Source organism: Suncus etruscus, chromosome 8 (genome assembly GCF_024139225.1).
Source record: "Suncus etruscus isolate mSunEtr1 chromosome 8, mSunEtr1.pri.cur, whole genome shotgun sequence".
Classification (NCBI taxonomy): domain Eukaryota; kingdom Metazoa; phylum Chordata; class Mammalia; order Eulipotyphla; family Soricidae; genus Suncus; species Suncus etruscus.
In genome coordinates this window covers 51,511,628-51,536,574 of record NC_064855.1, presented here as the reverse complement: position 1 = coordinate 51,536,574, position 24,947 = coordinate 51,511,628, and the positions used below count along the sequence as shown (strand labels likewise).

The window sequence follows — 24,947 nt, the reverse complement described above, 5'->3', positions numbered from 1 at the left end:
GAAAGAATTCATTAACACTAAAATTAAATTTAGGAGTAAGATAGAATGATTAGGAGTTGTTAGGTGAAAAAAGAGAAAATAAATATTACAAATAGAGTAAACTTAAAACAGTAGCACAAGCAAATAAGAGGCTGGCTTGGCAAAACTTTTCTTGGTATTGTGGTATAGTGCGTGACTTTGAAGGAAAAACTGATGGGGCCAAAGAGAGCACAGCCGCATTTGCCTTGCAAGCAGCTGACCCAGGATTTAAGGTGGTTGGTTCGAATCCCGGAGTCCCCTGTGCCTGCCAGGAGCTATTTCTGAGCAGATAACCAGGAGTAACCCCTTAACGCCGCCAGGTGTGGCCCAAAAAAGAAAGAAAGAAAGAAAGGAAAGAAAGAAAGAAATTAGAAAGAGAGAAAGAGAGAGAGAAAAAAAGAGGGAGAGAAAGAGAGAAAGAGAAAGAAAGAGAGAAAGAGAGAAAGAGAAAGAAAGAGAGAAAGAGAGAAAGAGAAAGGAAGGAAGGAAGGAAGGAAGGAAGGAAGGAAGGAAGGAAGGAAGGAAGGAAGGAAGGAAGGAAGGAAGGAAGGAAGGAAGGAAGGAAGGAAGGAAGGAAGGAAGGAAGGAAGGAAGGAAGGAAGGAAGGAAGGAAGGAAGAAAGAAGAAAGAAAGAAAGAAAGAAAGAAGGAAGGAAGGAAGGAAGGAAGGAAGGAAGGAAGGAAGGAAGGAAGGAAGGAAGGAAGGAAGGAAGGAAGGAAGGAAGGAAGGAAGGAAGGAAGGAAGGAAGGAAGGAAGGAAGGAAGGAAGAAGGAAGGAAAGAAAGAAAGAAAGAAAGAAAGAAAGAAAGAAAGAAAGAAAGAAAGAAAGAAAAGAAAGAAAGAAAGAAAGAAAGAAAGAAAGAAAGAAAGAAAGAAAGAAAGAAAGAAAGAAAGAAAGAAAGAAAGAAAGAAAGAAAGAAAGAAAGAAAGAAAGAAAGAAAGAAAGAAAGAAGAAAGAAAGAAAGAAAGAAAGAAAGAAAGAAAGAAAGAAAGAAAGAAAGAAAGAAAGAAAGAAAGAAAGAAAGAAAGAAAGAAAGAAAGAAAGAAAGAAAGAAAGAAAGAAAGAAAGAAAGAAAGAAAGAAAGAAAGAAAGAAAGAAAGAAAGAAAGAAAGAAAGAAAGAAAGAAAGAAAGAAAGAAAGAAAGAAAGAAAGAAAGAAAGAAAGAAAGAAAGAAAGAGAAAGGAAAAACTGACAAAGTCCAGATTGTAAAGTCGTCTGCAGGGTACCAAAAACAGTAAGCCTTTATTTTGGTTTTGGGTTTTGCATAACATAGATGGAAATAGAGATGTAAACATCTTCCATAGAAAATAAAGGCAAAGGTTCAGATTTTAAAAAAAATAAAATAATATTAAGACAAAGACGTATATTTTCTTAATGGGGTGGTTAGAGACCAGTTAACAGAACTTACTGGAGGCACTGATAAAGAAAAGCAGAGTGTAATTTTTCACTTAGATGGATAGTGGTATCATTAACTTAATATAATAGTTAGTTTATCCAGTTAATTAACCAGATAATTATGTTAAGAGCTACTGAGTTTGCTTTTGGGCAGCACATAAAAAATGTTAAAAATTAAGCAAATAAATGTACACCAAAATACATTCTACATGTAACAGAAATAAATGACTTTTTCTATTAATAGAACCAATTTTTTTTTTTTTGGTGTGGCTTTTGGGTCACACCCGGCAGTGCTCAGGGGTTATTCCTGGCTCCATGCTCAGAAATTGCTCCTGGCAGGCAAGGGGGACCATATGGGACGCCGGGATTCGAATCGATGACCTTCTGCATGAAAGGCAAATGCCTTACCTCCATGCTATCTCTCCGGTCCCAATAGAACCAATTTTTAATAAATATTTTATCTGAATCACCATGAGATAGAGTGACAAAGTTGTACATGTCTGAGTTTGTCATACAATGTAGAATATCCCTCACTACTGTATATTCCCTCCATCAATATCCCTATTTTCCATCCCAACCTCCCCCTTATGACATTTACCCTGTCTGCCCCATGGCAGATATTTTTTTTCTCTCTCTCAAAAGAGCCCAATTTTTAAATAGACATTTTTGAAATGTTTTTTGGGGATTTGGGGTGTGGTTTTTTTTTTTTTTTTGGTATTTGGGCCACACCCAGTGATGCTCAAGGGTTAATCCTGACTATGCATTCAGATTTCGCTCCTGGCTTGGGGGACCATATGGGAAGCCAGGGGGATTGAACCTCGATCCATCCTAGGTCAGTTGCAGGCAAGGTGAACATCCTACCACTGCGCCACTGCTCCAGCCCCTTAAATAGATATTTTTTAACTAAAGGAAATAATAAGAGTAAATTTAGAAACAATACATGCATACTGATATATATACTGAGTTCTTCATTTATCTTAATAATTCAAAACATCTCAAAAATCAGATCTCAAAGGACATCACCAAGAACAAATAAAAGAATCGCATAATAATAGCTCATCAACTAGCATCAAACTGCTCATTAAATCCTCAATGATGTTCACAACATAGTGAAATAAAATGATGTTCACAAATTTTCTTTTCCTTAACTATTTTTGAAAATTCCATTTACCATTTTGTTGTAAAAAAGCAATATATAACTATTTTGTGCCTGCTAAGGGAACAGTCTTGGGGGAGGGAAAAATGAGACATTAATGGGGGAAAGGTCACACCAGTGGATGGAGGTGTAACACTGTTTACCTGAAACAACTATATGATGAGCAACTTTTGTGAACTGTGGTTCACAAAGTTTAAAAAAATTACCAGAAATACATAACACAGTATTTATACAAATATCAAGCACCTGACATTATCGAATATTTGATACATACCAGTTAATGTGCCTTTTTTAAATGGGGGAGTTGGACCATACCCAGCGTGCTCAGAAGTTACTCCTGGCTCTGCATTCAGAAGTCACTCCTGGCAGACTCGGGAGACCATATCAGTCTGCAGATCAGTCTCAGGCCACGTGCAAGGCAAATGCCCTGCTAATGTACAATCGCTATGGCCCAATATGCTAATTATGTCTATCTATTTTCACAGACTTAAATTTCTGGTGTTTATGCCAATATCCCTTAGAGACATTAATATAGAGTTATTGGAAATGAAAACATATGGATATATAGGGGTTTTAGTTTTTGTGTTTCTTTTGGTTTTGCTGTTTTATTTGTCTTACTTTATTTGCTTGCTTGTTAAGCCCCACACAAAAGTGGTACACAGAGTTTACTCCTGATTTGTACTCAGGGATCCTACAGGTAAAACAAGACCTTAATTAACTCCAATATTCCCTCTAGCCCTGAGATCAATACCTTGGGTTTTCTGGATTTGGGGCCACACCTGGTATTGCTCAGGGGTTTTACTCCTTGCTCTGTGCTCAGGAATCACTCCTGGCAGGCTCAGGAACCCATACGGGATGCAATGGACTAACCCAGGGTCGATCACATGCAAGACAAGCACCCTAACCGCTGTGCTATCACTCCAGCCTACCAAGATCAGAGCCTTATAGAAAACGTATTGAGAGGAAAAGTAGAAACAGAGAAAAATTGGAAAATAGTGTTTTATTTTATATTTCAATTTAAAAATTCTATTGATTAATGAAAATCTTAATCTCATTTTTATGCATTTTTAAACCATGCTTTTCCAAACATGACTAGTGAGAAAAATTACCTATATCAATTGCTAATAAAACTATTTTTTCTTAGAAAAAAATTTGATTAGAATAAAATAATTATAAGCCTCTACATTTTTCTATGCTTTCTTATTACCCATTATCTGTACAGTACATTTAAAAAAACTGTAATTCAATGGCTGGATTGATATTACAGCCAATATAGAGCTTGCCTTGCATGCAGCCAACCCAGGTTCAATCATCAGCTTCCCATATGGTCCCCTGAGCCCTGCCAAGAGTTAATCCTGAATACAGAGCCAGAAGTAACCTCTGAATATAGACAGGCATGGCCAAAAAAAATTCCAGAGTCAAATAAATAGTACAGAGGTTAAGGATCTGGACTTGAACACTGAACCTTAATTGGACTCCCATCACTATATATCGTTCCCAAAGCTCCTGTTAGGAATGAGCCAGAGGCAAGGAGCCAAGAATAATTCCTAAACACTACCAGGTATAACCAAAAACAAATAAAATTAAGAATACATTTAATCTGACCTTTCCCATTCCTGTAGATATTAAGCAAACATATATTTCATGGGCTAAATTATTAACAGTAGATCAACATTCCATGCCTTGAAGCTAGCATTATTGATGAAGCAGAAATTCACAAAACCTCCAGATAATGATATTCAAGACTATTAGCATTAGTGGAATCATTCTCAAGTATATTTTCTCTGGATTACTAGGTCTGGATGTTTTACATTTGTCTTAGGGGAAAGAAAGTTAATTATATGTAAGTCCGCAATGCATGAAATATATGCATACAAAAATTAGTTCCTGGGGCCAGCGAGGTGGCGCTAGAGGTAAGGTGTCTGCCTTGCAAGCGCTAGCCAAGGAAGGACCACGGTTCGATCCCCCAGCGTCCCATATGGTGCCCCCAAGCCAGGGGTGATTTCTGAGCGCTTAGCCAGGAGTAATCCCTGAGCATCAAATGGGTGTGCCCCCCAAAAAAAAACAAACAAAAAATTAGTTCCTGTGGTGTATGTGATTCTACAGTCTGGCTGTACTTCTTAATTCAAATTAGGTTTGGAAAAAAGGCAAAAAAAAAAAAAAACCTGGAAAGAAGATGAGAAAAGAAGATGAAATGGATTAATAAAAGAGAAGGGAGAAAGGGGACAGGAGAAAGGGAAAGAAAAGGAAAAGGGTAATATAATTTAATATTTCTACCAATTCAAAACTAAATAAAAGTTTGCCTATAGACTTCATTTGACATAATTATTAAAATATTTAATATTTTTACTGAAGTATTAAAGATATAAATATTATATAACTACAGCAAATGTATAGCTAGATATAACTCTGATATAAACAAATTATAATATTATGTACAATATGTACAATGTTATGTATAATATTATGTATATTATGTACAAATTTTAGGGTAGGAAAGAACATATAAGGTTTCAATTTCAAGCATTCCAAGTAAGTTTTTCTAGTAAGTCTATAAAAAGCACTGTCTCAAAAAGTGTAAATATTTCCTAATATTCTAATATAATGCTCTACTTCTCTACAAGACCAAAGCTCAACTTAATTTGCAGTATACATTTTTGTTGAATTAAAAAAATACCAGTACTATCTACATATAAAGCCCTTTATATTTTAAATATAAGAAACTTTACTATTTGGCCATTATGATTATAATTATCTTACCCTTTACAGAGATGTGGAAAAGTTTCTTAACTGACATACATTGAAAAAGGCACTGGCCACAAGTCCAATACGCTCTTTCTCATTTTATTAACCAAAATATCTGATTATCACACACTACTGGGTGATTAAACTGTCCAAAGAATAAAACTGCTCACTTGAATGAACTTTATTGCCTTGTGAAATAAAATATGCAAAAGGCATGTTTTCATACTTTACTCATTTATTCAACATAAAATATTGATATTATACTAAGTAAATACTCTATAGTGGAATTTGAGAGAATAAAAAATCCAATACCTAGTACAACCTCAGTAGTTACTATATAATACACAAATAAATAATGGTATAATAGAAACTATTGCTATAAAATACTGAAATAAAATGCTTTAAGAGAGATAATATGTGAAAGCATGGAAAACTGAATAAAGGTTTCATGGAAATGGTATAGTATAAAGTTGCAGACAGAAAGGACTTTAGGCTAAAAGCAACAAATGAGAAAAACAATAAAAATATTTCATGCCAAATTGGCCATTTGAAAAAGACAAAAGGATCAAATGTAAATTTGTTGCATTTTATAGGAATTAAGGAATAAGAGTATAAAACAAAATTCAAATTATAAAAGTCCTAATGTATTTTGGAGTTAGAATAAAGTGGTTGGTTTGAGCAAAATACATGGTAAAAAAGTTAATTCAGTTAATTTAAAAGAAAAGCAACTAAAGTTCCAAAATGAAGAGATAACAATATAAAAAATTCAAACAACAGTTAAATAGTAAAAAGAAACATATTTAGTATTTAAAAAAATTGGAGATGAAATTGGTATAAAAATAAGAAGGAATGACAAAAAGCTGACCAGCATGAATTATGATGATGACAGCTCTCTTACTCTAAAAAGAGGACATAATAACATAAGTGGACATCAGACTGGAGATGATAACATTTCTAATGTTTACTTATTTCAAACTTGATAACCCAGAAAAATATGAGAATGTGAGAATATTCTAGAAATAAACAGAATGATAATCATTATACCAAATAAGAAGCCCCAAAATATAATCTTTATAAAAGCTATGGTGCTAATATATCTCAAATGCCTTAAGAATTATGGTAGTTACTGCAGGTACTTAATCAAATACTCAATAAATATTATTAAATAAATTCTATATAAGTAGCAAGGAGAAATTAAATGCCACATTTTAAATAATAGAAAAGTAGTTAAATAGTGCAGACAGTTAAGAGAAAAGTATTAGAAGTCATAAGACAACAATAAGGAATATTACATAAGGTATTTTATGTTATTCTCTATTGAAAAATATATGCATACATACCTTGCGTGGTTGAAAGTCGTATTTTACACAGTGCTGAAAACCTTTTCCTTTGGACTTCAGTGATGTGACTATTAGACAGTTGCCAACAAAATGAGCAGAATAACCAACACCTTTACTAGTGCGAAAACTGCAAAAACAACCAAATCTTACATAATATCTTGATGACAAGAATAAGATATATAAAGCTGATTACATTATAGAAAACATCCATATAAGACATTAGACTTGTTTTTACATATCATATAATACATATTATACTTAGACATTATATATAAAGATACATATAAGGAGTATAACAAAAGATTAAAACAGAAAGTTTAGGTAAATTGAATATATGAAATTAAATTTTGGAAATAGAAGACTAGAAAACAATTTCAATTTAAAATTCACAAATATATAAAATATAATGGTCAAATTGATTTCATCTACCATTAATGTCTATGTGGGTTTAGAAAAGATAAAACTAGACACAGAGGGGACCACTTATACTAGCAGCCCAGGGAGTAAAGGAAGGGGATACGGGATGCATGCTGGGAACAGGGGTGGACGGGGCAACATTGGTGGAGGGAATACCCCTGATTCAATGTCACTATGTACCTAAAATATTACTGTAAAAGATTTTTAATCCACTGTGGTAAAAATAAAAATAAAAATTTCTCAGAAAAAAGAGCAACTCATTAATATATGTAATGTTTACAAAAATAATTTCCTCCCTAATTCTACTTAAACTTAGAAAATACATTTTAAATAGTCATTTTATAATAGTTAATTTAATCAGTAAATTTTAATCAAAAATGAAAAATATGTAGACTATGAACTACACCTATTTTATCTAATCCTAGTTTTATATCCAATCACATTTAAAAATGCTTACTAAATGAAGATACTATTCAAATAAATACATTATTTCCCAAAACACAATACTGAAAAACATTAATGGCTGAAAGCTTCCTTCTCATTATTATTTATATAGCATTCAAGTTACTTATAGCCAATAGTTTTTAGTATTATTACTATTTAATTTTAATAGCTAATATTAGTACTGAAACTGATTTTAGTCACATTTCAGAGTCACAGACTATACCTAATGTACATTAAGTATTATTCTCTCACTCAGTATTTTATATGATAGATTATTATTCATATTTTATAACTGGATCCCCCAAAACATAGCATAAATAGTAAGCAAAGAGAGAACATAAACACAAGCAGTATTTTTCAGAATACTAGATGTAGTACATGAATTGTTACGTGAAAGCACTTAAACCACCTAATGACTAGCTCTTGAAAAAAAGGACACTGACTCCTACACAGTCAAAAAAAAAAATCTGTAATTTTGACAGTAAATTTAAGTACTCATAGTTTTTTGCTAACTACAAACTTCATTGATCCTACAGATGGTGAAAGTCTTCTGAAGTCAGAGAGACAGTCGTTTAACAGGATGAAGTGCATGCTCTGCATACAGGAAGAATATAGGGCTAAACTATCAGCATGAATGATGATTACCCTAACACTGTAGTAAAAAAAAAAATAAATAAATAAACCCTTCTGTAGGGATATGGGCCAAAACTAAAAGTAACCAAAGTAAAATCCAAATTTTCCATATTATATATATTACACATTCTATGGCTACAATAAAGCTAAGACAAGAAAAATATTTCACTAGAAATTAGAAAATGCCTTTATAGATTTCATTTTCATTCTTTTTTGTTTTGATATAAACATATTGATATTTAGTTTTATTAATATTTATTAATTTATTAATAAATTAATTTATAATATATTAATATTTATTAATATTAATGTTTAATATTTGTTTTTAATAAAATATGTTTCAGGTGTTGACTATATCATAGGTCAGTCCAACAAAACTTCATGTTTTTATTCAGTATTAACAAGTCTATACACTATTAAGTTCATTAGCCCATTCCATTAGTTATCATAAAGTAATACATGTATTTAATTATAATTCCCAAAGGATCATTATTGTTTTTGAAACATACATAAATATGTTTAGTTTCTGTAACATACAAAATCATGCTTATAGGACAAAGAAGGTAAAGCAAAAGATTAGTTGTTTTATTCATTTCTTGATCAATATATTCAGTAAAAAACACAAAAAAAATCTTTTTGTTTGTTTGTTTTTTTGTTTTTTGGGTCATACTCGGCAGCGTTCAGGGGTTACTCCTGGCTCTATGCTCAGAAATCGCTCCTAGCAGGCTTGGGGAACCTTATGAGATGCCAGGATTCAAACCATTGTCCTTCTGTATGCCAGGCAAACATCCTACTTCCATGATATCTCTTCGGCCCCCACAACAAAAATTTTATTTAAGTATATAGAAAAGAGAAGTCCTATAATCATAAACTTCTGAACTTTAACTGAAATAAAAAGAAACAAAGCAAGATGCCAACAGCAAATTATAAATATAAACGCTCTTTATACTTTTAACGGGTATTTTCTATATCTATCTCTTTTATCTTGGGCTGTTACTTACCTACCAAATTACAAAATTTCTCAAATCAAATATATTGTTTACTTACCAATAAAGATAAGGTTTATCCTTATCAACATTAATGTTATTTAATGGATCCATACGAAACCAAGTGTTTAAGGTAAAGCCATTCTGATAAGGCCACTTTGCAATGGGAGGCAATGCAATTGCCTGAAAGATATTGAAAAAAAATGCAATAACAATATTAAAATATGATTGTGCATAAGCAAACACAGATTTTACAGGTTAAAAAAAGTAAAAGTACTAATATTTTAAAATTAAAACAAACTCATTTAAATAATATGCATATATTATGTTAAAATTATTAATAAATAATCCACACATTTTAATAGTATAATAAAGAAAATAATGAGATAATACATCAAGCAGGCAGTGATCTAGCCTTGCACATGGTTGAACTGGGTTTGATCCACAGCACCCTATATGGTTCTCAAGCCACCACGAGTGATCCTAGAACACAGCTGGGTATGGCCCCAAATCAAACAAAATAGAGATCCAAAGACAAAGAAAGAAAAGGAAAAAGAAATCTGACAAGTGTAAAACTGTTATCAATATATTAATGATTTATAAACTACAATAATCTGAAATCAAAACTAAGTCCTCAAATAACACAGAACATGTTAAATGTTCACATGTTAAACATGTTAAAATCTGCTAGCAACATACTTCATGGTGAAATACTTAATGCTTCCCTAAGACTGAGAATAGTCAATGTTGTTACTAAAAAGATGCCTGAAAGTCTAACTACTGCAAAGAGACAATATTAAAGGAAGGCATACTGTTTGTAAAGAAGTAAACATTTTTTTATTCACAGAAAGGAAGAAAAGAGGGAGGAAGAGGAAGGAAGGAAGGAAGGAAGGAAGGAAGGAAGGAAGGAAGGAAGGAAGGAAGGAAGGAAGGAAGGAAGGAAGGGAGGGAGGGAGGGAGGGAGGGAGGGAGGGAGGGAGGGGGGAGGGAGGGAGGGAGGGAGGGAGGGAGGGAGGGAGGGAGGGAGGGAGGAGGGAAGGAGGGAGGAGGGAAGGAGGGAGGGAGGGAGGGAGGGAGGAGGGAGGGAGGAGGGAGGGAGGGAGGGAGGGAGGAGGGAGGGAGGGAGGGAAAGAAGGAAGGAGGGAAGGAGGGAGGGAGCGAAGGAGGGAGGTAAGGAGGAAGGGAGGGAGGGGGAGGGAAGAAAAAGGAAGAGGAGGGAGGGCAGAAGAAGGGAGGGAGGGGTAACTGCTAAGAAAATTAAGTTTGACAAGGATACAGTATATTAGGGCCAACATTTTAAAAGTCAACTAATTGTATATCTATATGCCAGTAAAAATCACAATGACCAAAATATTGATATGGAATGCTTATGGGGATAAAGTTAGTAATTCAATAAAGAATTACAAGATTAAAAAAAAAACAACCAAACCAAAATTTTGAGAAAAGTTCCAAGGTAATCAATAAGCAAATAATTTCCTGATCAACAAAGGATTATTAAAAATTAAAATCCCCATGTTAAAAAAATACCTAATTTCCAACTTTCCTTGACATTATTTTTTTTCTGGCCACACCCATTTGATGCTCAGGGGTTACTCCTGGCTAAGCGCTCAGAAATTGCCCCTGGCTTGAGGGGACAATATGGGACACCAGGAGATCGAACCGCGGTCCTTCCTTGGCTAGCACTTGCAAGGCAGACACCTTACCTCTAGTGCCACCTCACCGACCCCTTGACATTATTTTTTTTAATTCACACAAAAATAAAACCCAGAACTCGTTAAGAGAAAAAATATAACATCAGATTTATTATGTAGATTATAAATGCCATAAAGAAAAATCATTAATTTTACTTCACCAAAATTAAAAACCTTTTTGATTCAAAAAGCAGTGTTAAGCAAATAGATTGGACACCGGCTGGGAGAAAACATTTGACAAATACATATCAAAGATCAATTTTTACCCCCAGATAAATAACAAAATAAATAACAAAAAGATAATAATACAAACACAAAAATATAAAGTTAAATTCAATAAATACACACACACAACACTAGTCAGAAATTTGGGCCCGGAGAGATAGCACAGCAGTGTTTGCCTTGCAAGCAGCCGATCCAGGACCAAAGGTGGTTGGTTTGAATCCCGGTGTCCCATATGGTTCCCATGCCTGCCAGGAGCTATTTCTGAGCAGACAGCCAGGAGTAACCCCTGAGTACCGCCAGGTGTGGCCCAAATACCAAAAAAAAAAAAAAAAAAAAAAAAAAAAGAATATACAGAAATTTAAATGCTCAAATTTAAAAACAAGAATGACCCCCGACTTCTCTAAGGGAATTAATACCCAGTGTATCATCCTGAGTACTTGCATGCAGCTAAACAGGGTTCAATTCTCAGTTTCCCATCCCATAAGTCCACTGAGCCCTGCCTTGAGTATCACCTGACCATAAGAGTAGAATGGCCAAAGCCAAAATTTTCGAAAAATAAAAACAGACATTAATATATGCCTGGGCTAAAAAGATAACACAGGAATTAAGGTGCTTGCCTTGCATCCCATTGACCCTATTTCCTATGCCATGTAACATATGATTTCCCAGGCACCATTAAGAATAAGATCTGAGCAAGACTGGTATTGCTCAAGCCACATATCAACAACAAAAAAATTATATGTGCATACATGTATGTATATATATAATTATATATGTATGCATATACATATACATATATATAAATAAAATCTGTGTTTTGATTTTCTTATCAGTTTTATTTATAATATTCAAATACTAAAAATTCAAGTGTCCATTAACTAGAGGATTTGGGCATAGCTAAGGCACTGCCACTCAGAACAAACTACTGACAAGGCACAACATACATAAGCACTAAGTACTGTAGATCTAATTTCAGAAATCTGATCGAAAAGACTACATACTACATGATGCTTACTGATATGAAACATGAGAGAAGGCAAAATTATAAGAATCTAGGTGTGACAATTAGAGAGGGATAGGTTGCAACGATGAGCAGAAAAATTTAGCAGAGTAATATAATTCTTTCAAGTTCTACTACGCACAGTGATTCATAATACATAAACCTGTACTTTTAATATTGGTGAATTTAATTATATTTAAATTAACTTTAAGTGACAACATAAACACAGTACTTAAAACTCACCGCAGCACTACAACCAGGGAAATTGAAAAAAGTATCAGGACCATGTCTCTGTGGCATCTGATTAAGAACTGACAATAATTTTACTGCATGTCTTGGCTGTGGAAATAAGAAAATAAAGATCACTTCAGAAATTTAGCAATAATACCTAATATACCACATTATCCACTAGACTGTTTTCTAGCTGGAGAAAAATTAATTTTAAGCCCTCTGCTAAACTCTTTGAGGGAACAATTTCTATTAAAAATTCAAATGTATAGCTCTCTAGAGACAAACTGTTAAACATTAAGTATTAATGAACTGATACTGAACACCTCTTCCCTCTGACCACAGCTTACCCAGATTCCACTTTCTCCTCGAAGCATGCTGAACAAAAGCTTCAACTCCTTGACAGTGATGCTGTAGCTGGCAAGAACCCCCAACATATCAACTAGAAGATCTTCAAAGGAAAACAAAGTTATTCTGAACTCTAGTGTGAGCTGCCATCAGTCAAGATAATATATTAGTTGAACAAGCAAATGTTAACAATTATCATTGTTCTTTACATATGTATTTCTATTATATGTATATATACTTGTAAATAAATGTGCTCATCAATATTTTTAGTCATTAGATAATAAAATGCTACACAAGTTTTGAGATTTCTCCTCATTAGATCTACCACTCCAGATAATTTTTAGTAATTATGAAGAAGTCAGAATCTATAAAGTACACATTATAAAGAGATACAAATGTGCTGTAAGCAGGAAATGAGAGTAAAATATTCAAAGGTACAATGATGTAATACTACAAATTATCTACTTTCAATAAAAAGGTTTATTTTAATTTTTGTTTAAATTATGTAAGTTCAATAAACTAACTCTTGAAATGTTCCTTGCTTATCAAATAATGATTTTTATTTTTTATTCCTTGTCCATTATTATTCCCTGTGGTTTATAAATCTATAAAATTTAGATTGCCAATATATGAAGAACACAACTTAATCACATTGCCTAGAAATACTTTTCAGAAATTATAGACTCAATTCAAGCAAGGCAGTATTCACTCCAGAGCCATCAGTCTTACCAGCCAATATCTAAGTAGAAGTGCCCATTTAAATGCATTGCTAATACTATTCATTATTTTAATGTGTTTACCTAAGGTGTTTTAATGTGTTTAATCTATTTTAATGTGTTTATTTAATCACCAAGTAAGAGGCTTGCTCTTCAAACTTGCTTGTCCATGTTTCATTGCTTGCCTTTTTGCACTCTAGAGAAACCTATGTTTGTCCTGCACTCTCACTTCCCCTTCTCTCCTCTCACAACTTTCTGAATAAATTTCGATAAAAACTTTATCGCTTCACAAAAAAAAAAAAATTCCCCAAAATTTACTGTGCCTATGCAGAAAGAAGAAAAAAGCAGCACATAATAATTTGGGTAGGTTTGCTATTGTTGCTGTTGTTGTTTTCATTTTTTGTGCTTTGTTTTGTTTTTATTTCAGGACCATGGTTATTGTGTGGTGGTTGTCTTTATTTCTGTGGTGCATTTTGGATTTTTTGTTTGATTTTTCTTTTTGTATTGTTGATGTGTTTCTCTTCCTTTTTCCCTTTCTTCTCTCAAATTAATATTTAAAGCCTCTAGAAGGACTCCTCCCATTTTTTGCTTGTTTTATTTTTACCCCCATTTTATTTTTTTCTTTTCCTCAAACAGAATCACATAACTTGAACCATCTAATTCCGCCTTTCAAATTGAGGGGTAAATAATGGAGGGTACCAAGACCAGACAGTTGTATGATAACTAAGTAGTAATAAAAACGATCAGACTTAAACACCAAACCCAATCCAACGACAACAGAATCGATATCCTATCTACAACAAGCTAGACACAGAGGGGACCACTTATACTTGAAGCCAGAGGGGTAAGAGAGGGGAATATGGGATGCATGCTGGGAACGGGTGTGGAGGGAGGACAACTTTGGTGGTGGGAATTCAATGTCAATATGTACCTAAAATATTACTGTGAAAGATGTAATCCACTTTGGTCAAAATAAAGATTATTATTATAATTTTTTTTTAAAAAATCACCAAAGAAATGTTACATATTAATATGTCTCTCATGCCTGATTTTTATCTCTAAACTTTCTGTGCAGTACCTCCATCAATTGTTCCTTACAAGAAATTAGTTATCTGAGTACTTGCACTTCTTCCATTTCTAAAACATTTATAAGGCAATCATTACATTAGTGATATAAATATATGATAATGTGTGTTTTCTAAACTATCAAATATATTTGGTGATAAATAAGGTGAAATAGTTACAACAATCTATCTAGATCAATTTATATACAGTTTAGTAGCTACAATTCTCAAAGCTTCAAAACATTTAAAACATTTCAAATAGAAATTTTCAATAAGAATTAACTGAGTTTCTCTTATGGCCAAAATAGATATGCAATCACTATAATAAAATTTTGATTATGAATATGTCATTCTAAGATACACTTATATGACAAATACGATAAAATAGGAATTTAATAAGTATGTCAATTAGGAATTTGGATTAAAATTATCAGAGTTTTTTTTTTAATTAAAAAAGGGGATTTTTTTTTTTTGGTTTAAGCTTTGTTCAATTAAGCCTAAAATTCAACAAATGAATGTCAAAATTTCTAACAGTCTCTGGTATCTAAACTACTGTTTTATGTTTTTTTTTTTGTTAGTTTGTTTGTTTTGTAAGGTTGGTCACTTGGCAATGCTTAGAGCATACTCCTGACTTTCTGTGCAGAGATCACCCACATTATATGTGGTGCCTATGATCAAACAAGGGTCAACTGCATTCATACCTAAATTCCTCTCCAGCCTCTCAAAACTACTTTAAATGAGTGGATAGAATATTATAATTAGATTAAAGCTTGTAAATTTTTAAATTTCAAATTATGAATCACAGAAGAAACATGCTAATGAGTTGTGGCCAAAGAGTCAAAAATTTAAACTCAAAAATATATTTTGGAAATACTGTTGCTCTGAACCCATCTTTCAAAAAATTTCTATCAAGTCATCTAATCAAAGAGGAAGATAAATATTCAGGCAGATATAGGAATGATGATGAAGAGTCAAGTATTCAAAATTATTATTTGAAAATAACAGAACATACTAAAAAATTAACAACTTACTTTAAAATTTCATGCAATAGTCTAATGTCTTTCATTTGAGATTATATTTGTATGTTGTTCTATATCAAAAGCAAAAAATTCACTTTAAAAAAATGTTATGCTTCTCCCAAGGCACTAAATGTACCTCTTGTCATAATTCCATACAGATCTGGCTAAAGAGTAGAAATTCAGATAAACTGGCAAACTGCTCGTTATAATTAACTATAACGTGTAATGTATTATGAAAACTTATATAAATATTAAATACTACACAGAAATGTTTATTTTTCAGATATATTTAACAGCATTTATTCTATGATTTTCTAAAACTAAGAAAAGTACAACTAGAGATCATGTTTGTCTAATAAAAGTTCACCTTCTATTTGTCAGTCTCCTGATAAGGCATATTTTCCATTCATGGCTATTCATCCATCTTAAGTCAAGTAGATTCAACAAATCTACAACAATGTGAGAATAAACATTTAAACTATACTAACAGAGCCTCATACCTGCTATCATGTCATCTACAGCACTCATTTTCAGTAATACTTGTTCAATCAGTCCAACTTCTGTGCTAGTCTGTAAATTCCGAACACTTTTTCGTAGAATGGCTGTAAACATGCTCCATATTTCAGCTTGACATGTCACATCACAGTGCTCCAAAAGCTCTGTCATACATGTTATACTCTCAGCATCTTGGATAATAAAGTTCATCTCCAGGTCAAATTCTCCACCAACCAACTAAAAATAAATGAAAAGAAACAATAATGTTGACTTAAGAGGTTATTCTCATGCATTCAAACTTAACAAATACTCTACAAATTTTCAAGTCTTCTAGTCTAAAACTAATTAAGATGACAAAAAGTAAAAGGTACATATAAGTAAAAGATGCTTGAATAAAAACTAGTAAAAAGGAAAGTTAATTTTAAAATGAGAAAGGGTACTTGCAAATCTGGAAGAACTAAACATACCTGATTATTAAGTGAACTCCTAAAATTCCTAAAAAGGGAATTTGGTGTTTAAAATTTTTAATCGTGATAAGGGAAATAACACAGGGATTTGAACACTGTTGGAGGCCTAGTTGTGCATGTACCTTTCTCTGGAGGCCATCACAAGACCTCAGGTATAGCCCAGGCTGTGCCAACTCCAACAGGACTGAGTAACATGACATCTCCAAGTCCATGGAATGTGGGCAGCATCCTGTCTAGATGACCCAATATAAAATGGGAGTGACCTGATTCACCTGAGCACTGCTTGGTAAGCCAGAAACATTGGAAAATGCAGTTTACGACAGAGAAATTATAAAATATGATTTCTTTCTTTTTATTTCTCTCACAAAAAAAAGTAACAGAAAAAGAGACTACTAATCCTAAAAATTAGAAAATATAAAACTGACAAAGCAAACATATAATAAAGGTTGAAATGGTAGAATTAAAATGTTCTAAGGAGGCAGGGCAATAATATAGTACGTAGTGTGCTTGCCTTTTATATAACTAGCCCAGTCAATCCTTAGAACCCCAGATATTCCCCAAATACCATCATGAATGATTCCTGATTATACAGCGAGGAGTAGTCCATGAATACAACTAAGTTTTTTAAGATATATGATTGGTAAAGACAATTGATGTAATCGCAGCTTATTCTACTTGTGGAATTATTCCAAATGAGTAATGCTTTCATTATCCCTAAATAGATCAAGTATGATGTAAGACAAATTCACTTAGACTAAATTTACATTTTTATTCTTGACTGATTAAATCATCCATAAATCACTATTTATTACAGGTCCTATCCTTATAGAACACTGACACACTAGTTATCTTAATCTAAAAAGAATTTAAATATAAAATATCTAACAAATTTGAAGTCATTTATTCATGCCTTCATTTATCAAACAGTTTACTTGCTAGAGACTATATTAAATATAAAATATCTGACAAACTCAGTCATTTATTAATACCATCATTTAGCAAATAGTTTATTTACTAAAGACTAGAACTCACTGTTCAAGAAACTAAACATATATTTCTAGAGCTCTAGTAAATTACAGAAATAGATATATAAATATATGTATACTTCTCTTACTCCAAAAATGTCTGTAAAGAAGACTTATAAATGACATAAATTATAAAAGATATGAGAGGATATATAAAAATATAATTAGGGACAAGAAGTTAGATTCAAGAAGTAGAATTTTCTCTCAATAGTGTTCATAACTATGAACAAATGACCATTAATATGATGACTAACTTACATGACATTTAATACTATTCTAAATGCTTTACATATAACAATCTTATGTTACTATTTATGATAAACTGGTATTGTCTTTATTTTACAGATAAGGAATCAAAGTAATCACAGCACATAAGATGTACAAAGATGAAGAACTCAAGAATCAGTAAATGTTTCTTTATACAAGTACGTATAAGCAATAAAATCTCACGAAAGAACAGTTTTACAGTTATAGGTAATAGTCAGTTAAGCTTAGCGATTGCCCAAGTTTTACACTGAAAATGCCCTGACCAAATATCAAGCATCACAAAACAACTAATTTAAAACCTAACTTTCGCCCCGCCATCACCATCACAATCAAACAGACCAATTTAAAAAAAAAATCCACCCTGAAATTCCAGCATCCCACCCACTACCCACTGTATGCAAAGAACACTGCAGAAAGAAAGACACCAGCAGTTGGGGATAGGGAGAGAAATCAAACAGATTTTTAGTCCTCCAAAATGTAAGGATTTAATAGATGAGGACCTAAAATCAGCTATTAGTTTCTTAGCAATGGAATTCAAAGAATCACTAACCAAAGAAATTAAGAAATCCATAGACAAACAATTGATACAACTCAAAGAAGAATTCTATCAAAAGATGAGAGAGTCCATATGAACGGAACCAAGGGTACTAAAAAAGATGCTAGCAAGACACAGTAACAAAATCACATATAGAGAAATGCATGGATGAACTTGAAGGCAAAATACAAGTCAGCAACAATAAAAAAAAAGTCAATAAAGAAAATAGAGACAAACATTGGAAGAAAATGTAAGAGATTTAATGAACAAAGACAAAAGAAATAACCTACAACTTATAGGAATACCAAAAGGGGAAGAAAAAGGGAAAGGAGAAGAATAAGTAGTGAGGGAAATAAGAGCAGAAAATTTTATCACCCTCTTTCCAGAGGTACCTGTATAAATCCAAGAGGTGAAAAAATTGCCAAATACAATAGACCATAGTAGATTAATACCAAAACATTTAGTAGTCCAAAAGGAGAGAGGAGGGAGAGAGCAAGAGAGAGAGAGAGAGAGACAGACAGACAGACAGACAGACAGACAGACAGACAGACAGACAGACAGACAGAGAGAGATGAATTGGGGGGAGTAAATTCTATTAAATATTCAGACAGGAATTACTACCATTGATCCTCAGGCTCATCCAAAATATTGAAAAGAAAGGAATCCTACCTAATTCCTTTTATGAGGCTAATATCATGCTCATTCCCAAAGCTTACAAATATGCCATAAAGAGAACTACAGACCAATCTCACTAATGAACATGGATGCAAAAATCATAACAAAATTTTAGCAAACTGAATCCAACAATATATCAAAAAGATTATATACCATGACCAAGTCGGTTTCCTACCAGGGATGCAGGGATGGTTCAACATATGCAAATCAATCAACATGATACACCACAACAACAATAAGACAAAATCCACACAATAATATCAATCAATGCAGAGAAGGCATTTGACATCAACCAACACCATTCATGATGAAAATACTCAACAAAATAGGGTTTGAAGAAACTTTTCTCAAGATAGTTACAGCTATATATTTAAAAAATAATAATAACACAACCAACAATATCCTTAACAGCAAAAATCTGAAAACATTTCCACTAAGGTGAGGTTTCATTCTTATTTCACATAGTTTTAGAAGTCCTAACATTAGCAATCAGGTAAGAAAAGGGAATCAAAGGAATACAAATAGGGAAAGAGGAAGTCAAACTAACTATCTCTATTTGCATATGATATGATGATATACATCGAAAACTCTAAAGAGTCCATAGAAAAGATTCTAGAAACAATAAACAATACAGCAAAGTGGCTGGCTACAAAGTCAATACACAACAGACAGTAGCATTCCTCTACACAAATGATGAAGTAGAGGAGAAAGAGATAAAGGATTCCATCCCATTTAAAATAGTACGTAGGGGACAGAGAGAAAGCATGAAGGAAGGGCATTTGCCTTGTATGCAGAAGGACAGTGGTTCAAATCCCGGCATCCCATTTGGGAATGCCCAGGCCTGCCTAGATCGATTTCTGAGCTTAGAGCCAGGAGTAACTCCTGAGCGCTGCCGGGTATGACCCAAAAAAACAAACAAAAGAATAGTACCTAAAAATACCATGTACCTAGGAATCAACCTAACAAGAGAGGTAAACGACCTATACCATGAAAACTTCAAAATGCTTCAGAAAAAAACTGAAGAGGACCTAAAATTGAAAAAAACTTCCCATGCTCATGGGTAGAAAGAACCATCATCATCAAAATAACCATCTTACTTAAACTACTATATAGATTCAATGCAATCCCTATCCAAATTCAGATTTGGGGAGGGGGTGTTTGGGCCACAACTGTTGATGTTCACAGGTTACTCCTGACTATACGCTCAGAAATCACTCCTGGCTTGGGAGGACCATATGGGATGCCAGGGGATCGAACCACGGTCCATCCTAAGCTAGCACTTGCAAGGCAGATGCCTTACCTCTAGCGCCACCAATCTAGTCCCGAGACATTATTTTTTAGGACTTATATCAATCAATTATAAAGTTTGTGTGGAACCACAAAAGACTTAGGTTAGCCAAATCCATATTGAGAAACAAGAAATTGGGTGGCATCCTTACCTAACTTGAAGCTTCACTATAAAGCCATAGTGATCTAAACAGCTTGGTACTGGAAAAAAGACAGAGTGTCAGACCAATGGGTCAGTATAGACTATACAATGATCTATCCCCAAATATATGGCCCAAATATATATATTTGACAAAGAAGCCAAGAACTTGAAATGAACAGTCTCTTCAACAAATGGTGTTGGAAAAACTGGATAACACCTGCAAGAAATTAAAGATTGAAACATACCTCACACCTTACATAAAAGTCAACTCAAAATGGATTAAATTTTGAAATCTTGAAATCAAACCCAAAGCTATAAAGTTCATTGAGGAAAACATAGGCAAAACAATCCAAGACTTAAACCTTCAATAATAGAATGCCAAAGGCAAGGGCTATAGCATCAAACCTAAATAAATGGGACTACATTAAACTAAGTTTCTATACAGCAAAAGAAAAACAAGGTAAAAACTTGCAAACAGCTAATGGAAAGGGAAAAAAATCCTTGCACTCAACAATCAGATAAAGGTCTGATATCTTTGATATACAAAGCATTCAGACAAGTTAGCTCCCTAAAACCTAATATATATATATATATATTATATATATTATATATATTATATATATTATATATATATATAAAACATAAAAATGGGGCAAAGAAATGAATAGACACTTCTCTGAGGAAGACCAACAGATGGCCAATGAGGCACCATCTTACAACAATGAGGATGGCACACATAAAAAATACTGGGACCAATCTCTGTTGGTGGGGATGCAGTAAGAAAGGAACTCTCATCTACTGCTAGTGGGAAGCTGCCTGTCCAGCCCCTATGGAAAACAGTATGGAGGGTTCTCAGTAAACTCAAGAGTTGAGCTGCCATAAAACCCAGCAAACGTGTTCCTAGGTATCTATCCCCAGGATAGAAAGGCATCCATCCTAAAGTCTGTATGCACACCACTATACATTGCAGCGATCAGCACAATAGCGAAAACGTGGAATCAACCTAGATAACCAACAACTATAAAGGCCTACAATAATGTTCTAATATCTTCATCCACAGAATCCAGTGCAGAACATAATTGGAAGCCAGGGCTCCCACTCCAGTGCTTACTATCAGTATGTTTTAATGCCTTAATTTTATTATGCATAAAATAACTCCAACTTTTTTATCCACAGAGGTTCTTGGAGATACAGGTTGGACACCCTAATTTTGCTCACTATGACAATGTCTTGATAAAATACTTCAATATACCCATTTCCTTTTGATTATGTCTTCTACTATGACCTAACGCTAGACCACTGAATAGACAATTGAACCCCATAAATTTACATTACAGGACCTACTCATTGAGTATGTTTTTGCAAATTACTACTATCCTTTCCCTTTTTTTCTTCTTTTTTTCCTTTTTTCTCTCCTTCTTTTTCAATTCAAGCTATGGTACTTTTATAGCATAATACCTACACTGTCAGCTTCTTCCCGGGAAAGGAATCTTGATGCACAAGACACAGTGGACGATACTACATAAGGTAAACTCCTCTTATACTGCTCACTACCATATTGCATAGTGCTCTAGTCATGAAAATTATGTTTATCCTAAAATACTCCATGCACAATCTAATCCTGAAAGCTTCATTTAGCACAGTTCACACATGCCATCAATAAGCACCAAGAAACTGGGAAAACCATTCCCCTCCGATATACTGAATCAATTTATTTATTTTTTCTATCTTTATTTTTCTTTTTTTATTCATAGGCTATTTTTATTTATACATTTTTTCTTAATTCGATTATTTCTTAAGCACTCCGACCCATCCCATAAGGGTACGGCCTACACTACAACCTACGAATAGATCTCTAATGTTTGTCTATAAGTGGGATGAGTTTGTATACAGGGAACTGCTCTATGCTTACTTAATCTATATTTTAAACAAGTCATGCCTATATTGTATATAGCCCCTCTCATATATTATCCCTCCCTCCCCTCATTTAAGAACTTCTTTTATCCTCTCCCACCCTCAATCCTGATTCTTTATCTCTCCTTATTTACCAACTCTTTACCCTCAGTTCTTAACTCCTTAGGAACTCCCAACAAGCTGCTATCCAGCTCCCAAAGTGAAAGAACACCCTCACAGTCCCACATCTCTTGGCCAGGTAAGACGCTGTAATCACCACTCCTACCTACTCATTTTATGTGGCCCTTTATCTGACACAAATCGCCCAAACATGGACTGTGGTATGCTACCAGATTCAGCAGCACTAGAAGGACCCCCAGCATGAGGACACTACTTGATCCCTTACTGCTGCGAACCATTTCTCAGTCTCAATAAGACCATGGTGTAGAAAAAAATGTGCCCTAGACCTCATCCCAACCCAAGACTATCTCAAAAGACTTAATAGAGATATTTATATTTTCTATGTGTTTAATTCCTTAATACTTATACTTCTTGGTGTGTCTACTTCCTTTTTTTAAATTCATATTTCTTTTATTAATTTTCTTTGCCTGTTCTGGTTCTGCTTAGTATGAATTCCAGAAGAAAAGTCTTTTTTTTTTTTTTTTTTTTTTTGTTTTTTGTTTTTTGGGTCACACCTAGCAGCACTCAGGGGTTACTCCTGGCTCTCTGCTCAGAAATCGCTCCTGGCAGGCTCAAGGGACCATATGGGATGCCGGGTTTTGAACCACCATCCTTCTGCTTTTTTTTTTTTCTTTCTTATTTTATTTTGTCTTTTTCTTTTCAATAGAACAATGGAACGTGAATAATCTTGTTCTACCTCATAAACTGAGTGGAAAATGGTGGATGGTACCAGGGGAAAGTAGTTCCATGAACATTTAGTGGAAATAAAAAATGATCAGACCTAAATCTCAACCCAAAATCAACAACAGAATCAAGAGACCCAAACTATAACATCTATACACAAAAGAGACCTTTATACCAGCAGTCCAGGGGACTATGGGTGGAGGTATGGGATGCATGATGGGAACAGGGGCAGAGGGAGGTCAACACAGGTGGTGAGAATTGCCCAATTCAATGTCAATATGTATCTTAAACACAACTGTGAAGAGTTGTAATTCACATTAATCTCAATAAAAAAATTTTTTTTCCTTAGGGGCTGGAGAGATAGCACAGCAGTAGGGCATCTACCTTGAATGCTGCAGATCTGAGACAGACCTAGGTTCGATTCCTGGCATCCCATATGGTTCTCTGAGCCTGCAAGGAGTGACTTCTATTTTTTTTATCATTTCTTTATTTAAACACTGTGATTACAAACATAATTGTTTCAGTCATACCAAGAAAGCCCCCCCTTCACCATGCAACCTTCCCATCACCAATGTTCCCATCTCTTCCCTCCACACACCCCCACCTGTATTTAAGACAGACCTTCTACATCCCTCATTCACTAACATTGTTATGACATTTCTCAGCATAGTTTCAATAAAAATCATTAAAAAATAAATAAAATCTACCGTATTTCCGGCATATAAGACGACCCCCTAATTTTACAGTTAAAACATAGGGTTATGCCTATATTCGCTGTATAAGACAGAACGTTCCTGTGCTGCAACTGTATGTACAATAGTGAGCCAATCACAACAAGCAAAGGTTCAAGGGTTATACTGTCATAGACTTCCTCTCTGACTTTGGCAGATTTGAGCAGGCTTTTGACAGTGTAGATTCGGTACAGAACATTGTCTAATTTGCATGCATCAAAAGCCTGCTTGGATTGGCTGAGTTAGAAAGGCAGTCCGAGCAGCCTTGTAGTGATAGGTGCAGGATCGAGTTGGAAATTCGTTTGATGGCAATATCCAGACGATTTTTGTTTAGTGGCATATCAAAATATTTTTTGGGATATACTCGGCGTATAAGATGACCCCCGATTTTCAGCTACTTTTTTTTAATTTCAAAAGTCGTCTTATACGCCGGAAAATATGGTAACTTTCAGCAATGGCTAAATATCTGAAATGTACATTTTTATATGTTAGCTGCATATCCCTTATGATCAATTCAAATATAATTTTTGTCTTTTTTAAATGACCACTTAGTAATATCCAATTTCACTGACTTACTATTATGCGCCTTCTAGATCAGTGGCAGGTTATTCAGAAGAGTATCTCTTTAAGTGAACCACATTGAAGAACATAAAGGTTTCAAAAATCAATGATAAGAATACTAAAAGAAGAGAAGTAACAGGAGAAATAAAGTTTATGTCTCTGAGCTTCTTAGTAAATCCATATACTCACTACAAACTAAAATGGGCAAATATTGATATTTTTTTATATTGAGCTAAGTATCTTTATTAGTTTGCTCTGGTATAGCTGAAAGCCATTACAAAAGATACCAATAACAGAATGAAAGGCAGACAGAATGAAAATAGGCTTGGCGGTAAGGGAGGACAGCCAAGAACAATCAGGGCTTATTCCTAGCTCTGGGCTCAGGAATCACTCCTGTAAGTGTTCTGAGGACCTTACAGAATACCAAGAATTGAACCTGTGTCAGCTGCATTAATAGTTTAATATATAACAATTTAAACATAAGATTAAGAGGAAATAAATTACCTGTAAACAATTCTCTAACAATATTATAAAGAAGTATAAATTTCTTAAGATATAAAAGTGATATAAATGAGATCAA

The 24,947-nt window shown here is 33.8% G+C and overlaps 1 protein-coding gene across 1 annotated transcript in view; it reads right to left on the bottom strand.

The window, feature by feature from the left end:
• The window catches only part of NBEA (neurobeachin), a 697,365-nt gene that overhangs the window by 577,874 nt on the left and 94,544 nt on the right, over window positions 1-24,947 (bottom strand). The window contains exons 2-6 of the mRNA XM_049778738.1: window positions 15,926-16,157; window positions 12,629-12,729; window positions 12,294-12,389; window positions 9,196-9,317; window positions 6,655-6,781 (exon numbers count right to left, since the gene is read on the bottom strand). Of these exons, the coding sequence (XP_049634695.1) occupies window positions 6,655-6,781; window positions 9,196-9,317; window positions 12,294-12,389; window positions 12,629-12,729; window positions 15,926-16,157 (678 nt within the window). The remainder of the gene's footprint in view (window positions 1-6,654; window positions 6,782-9,195; window positions 9,318-12,293; window positions 12,390-12,628; window positions 12,730-15,925; window positions 16,158-24,947) is intronic.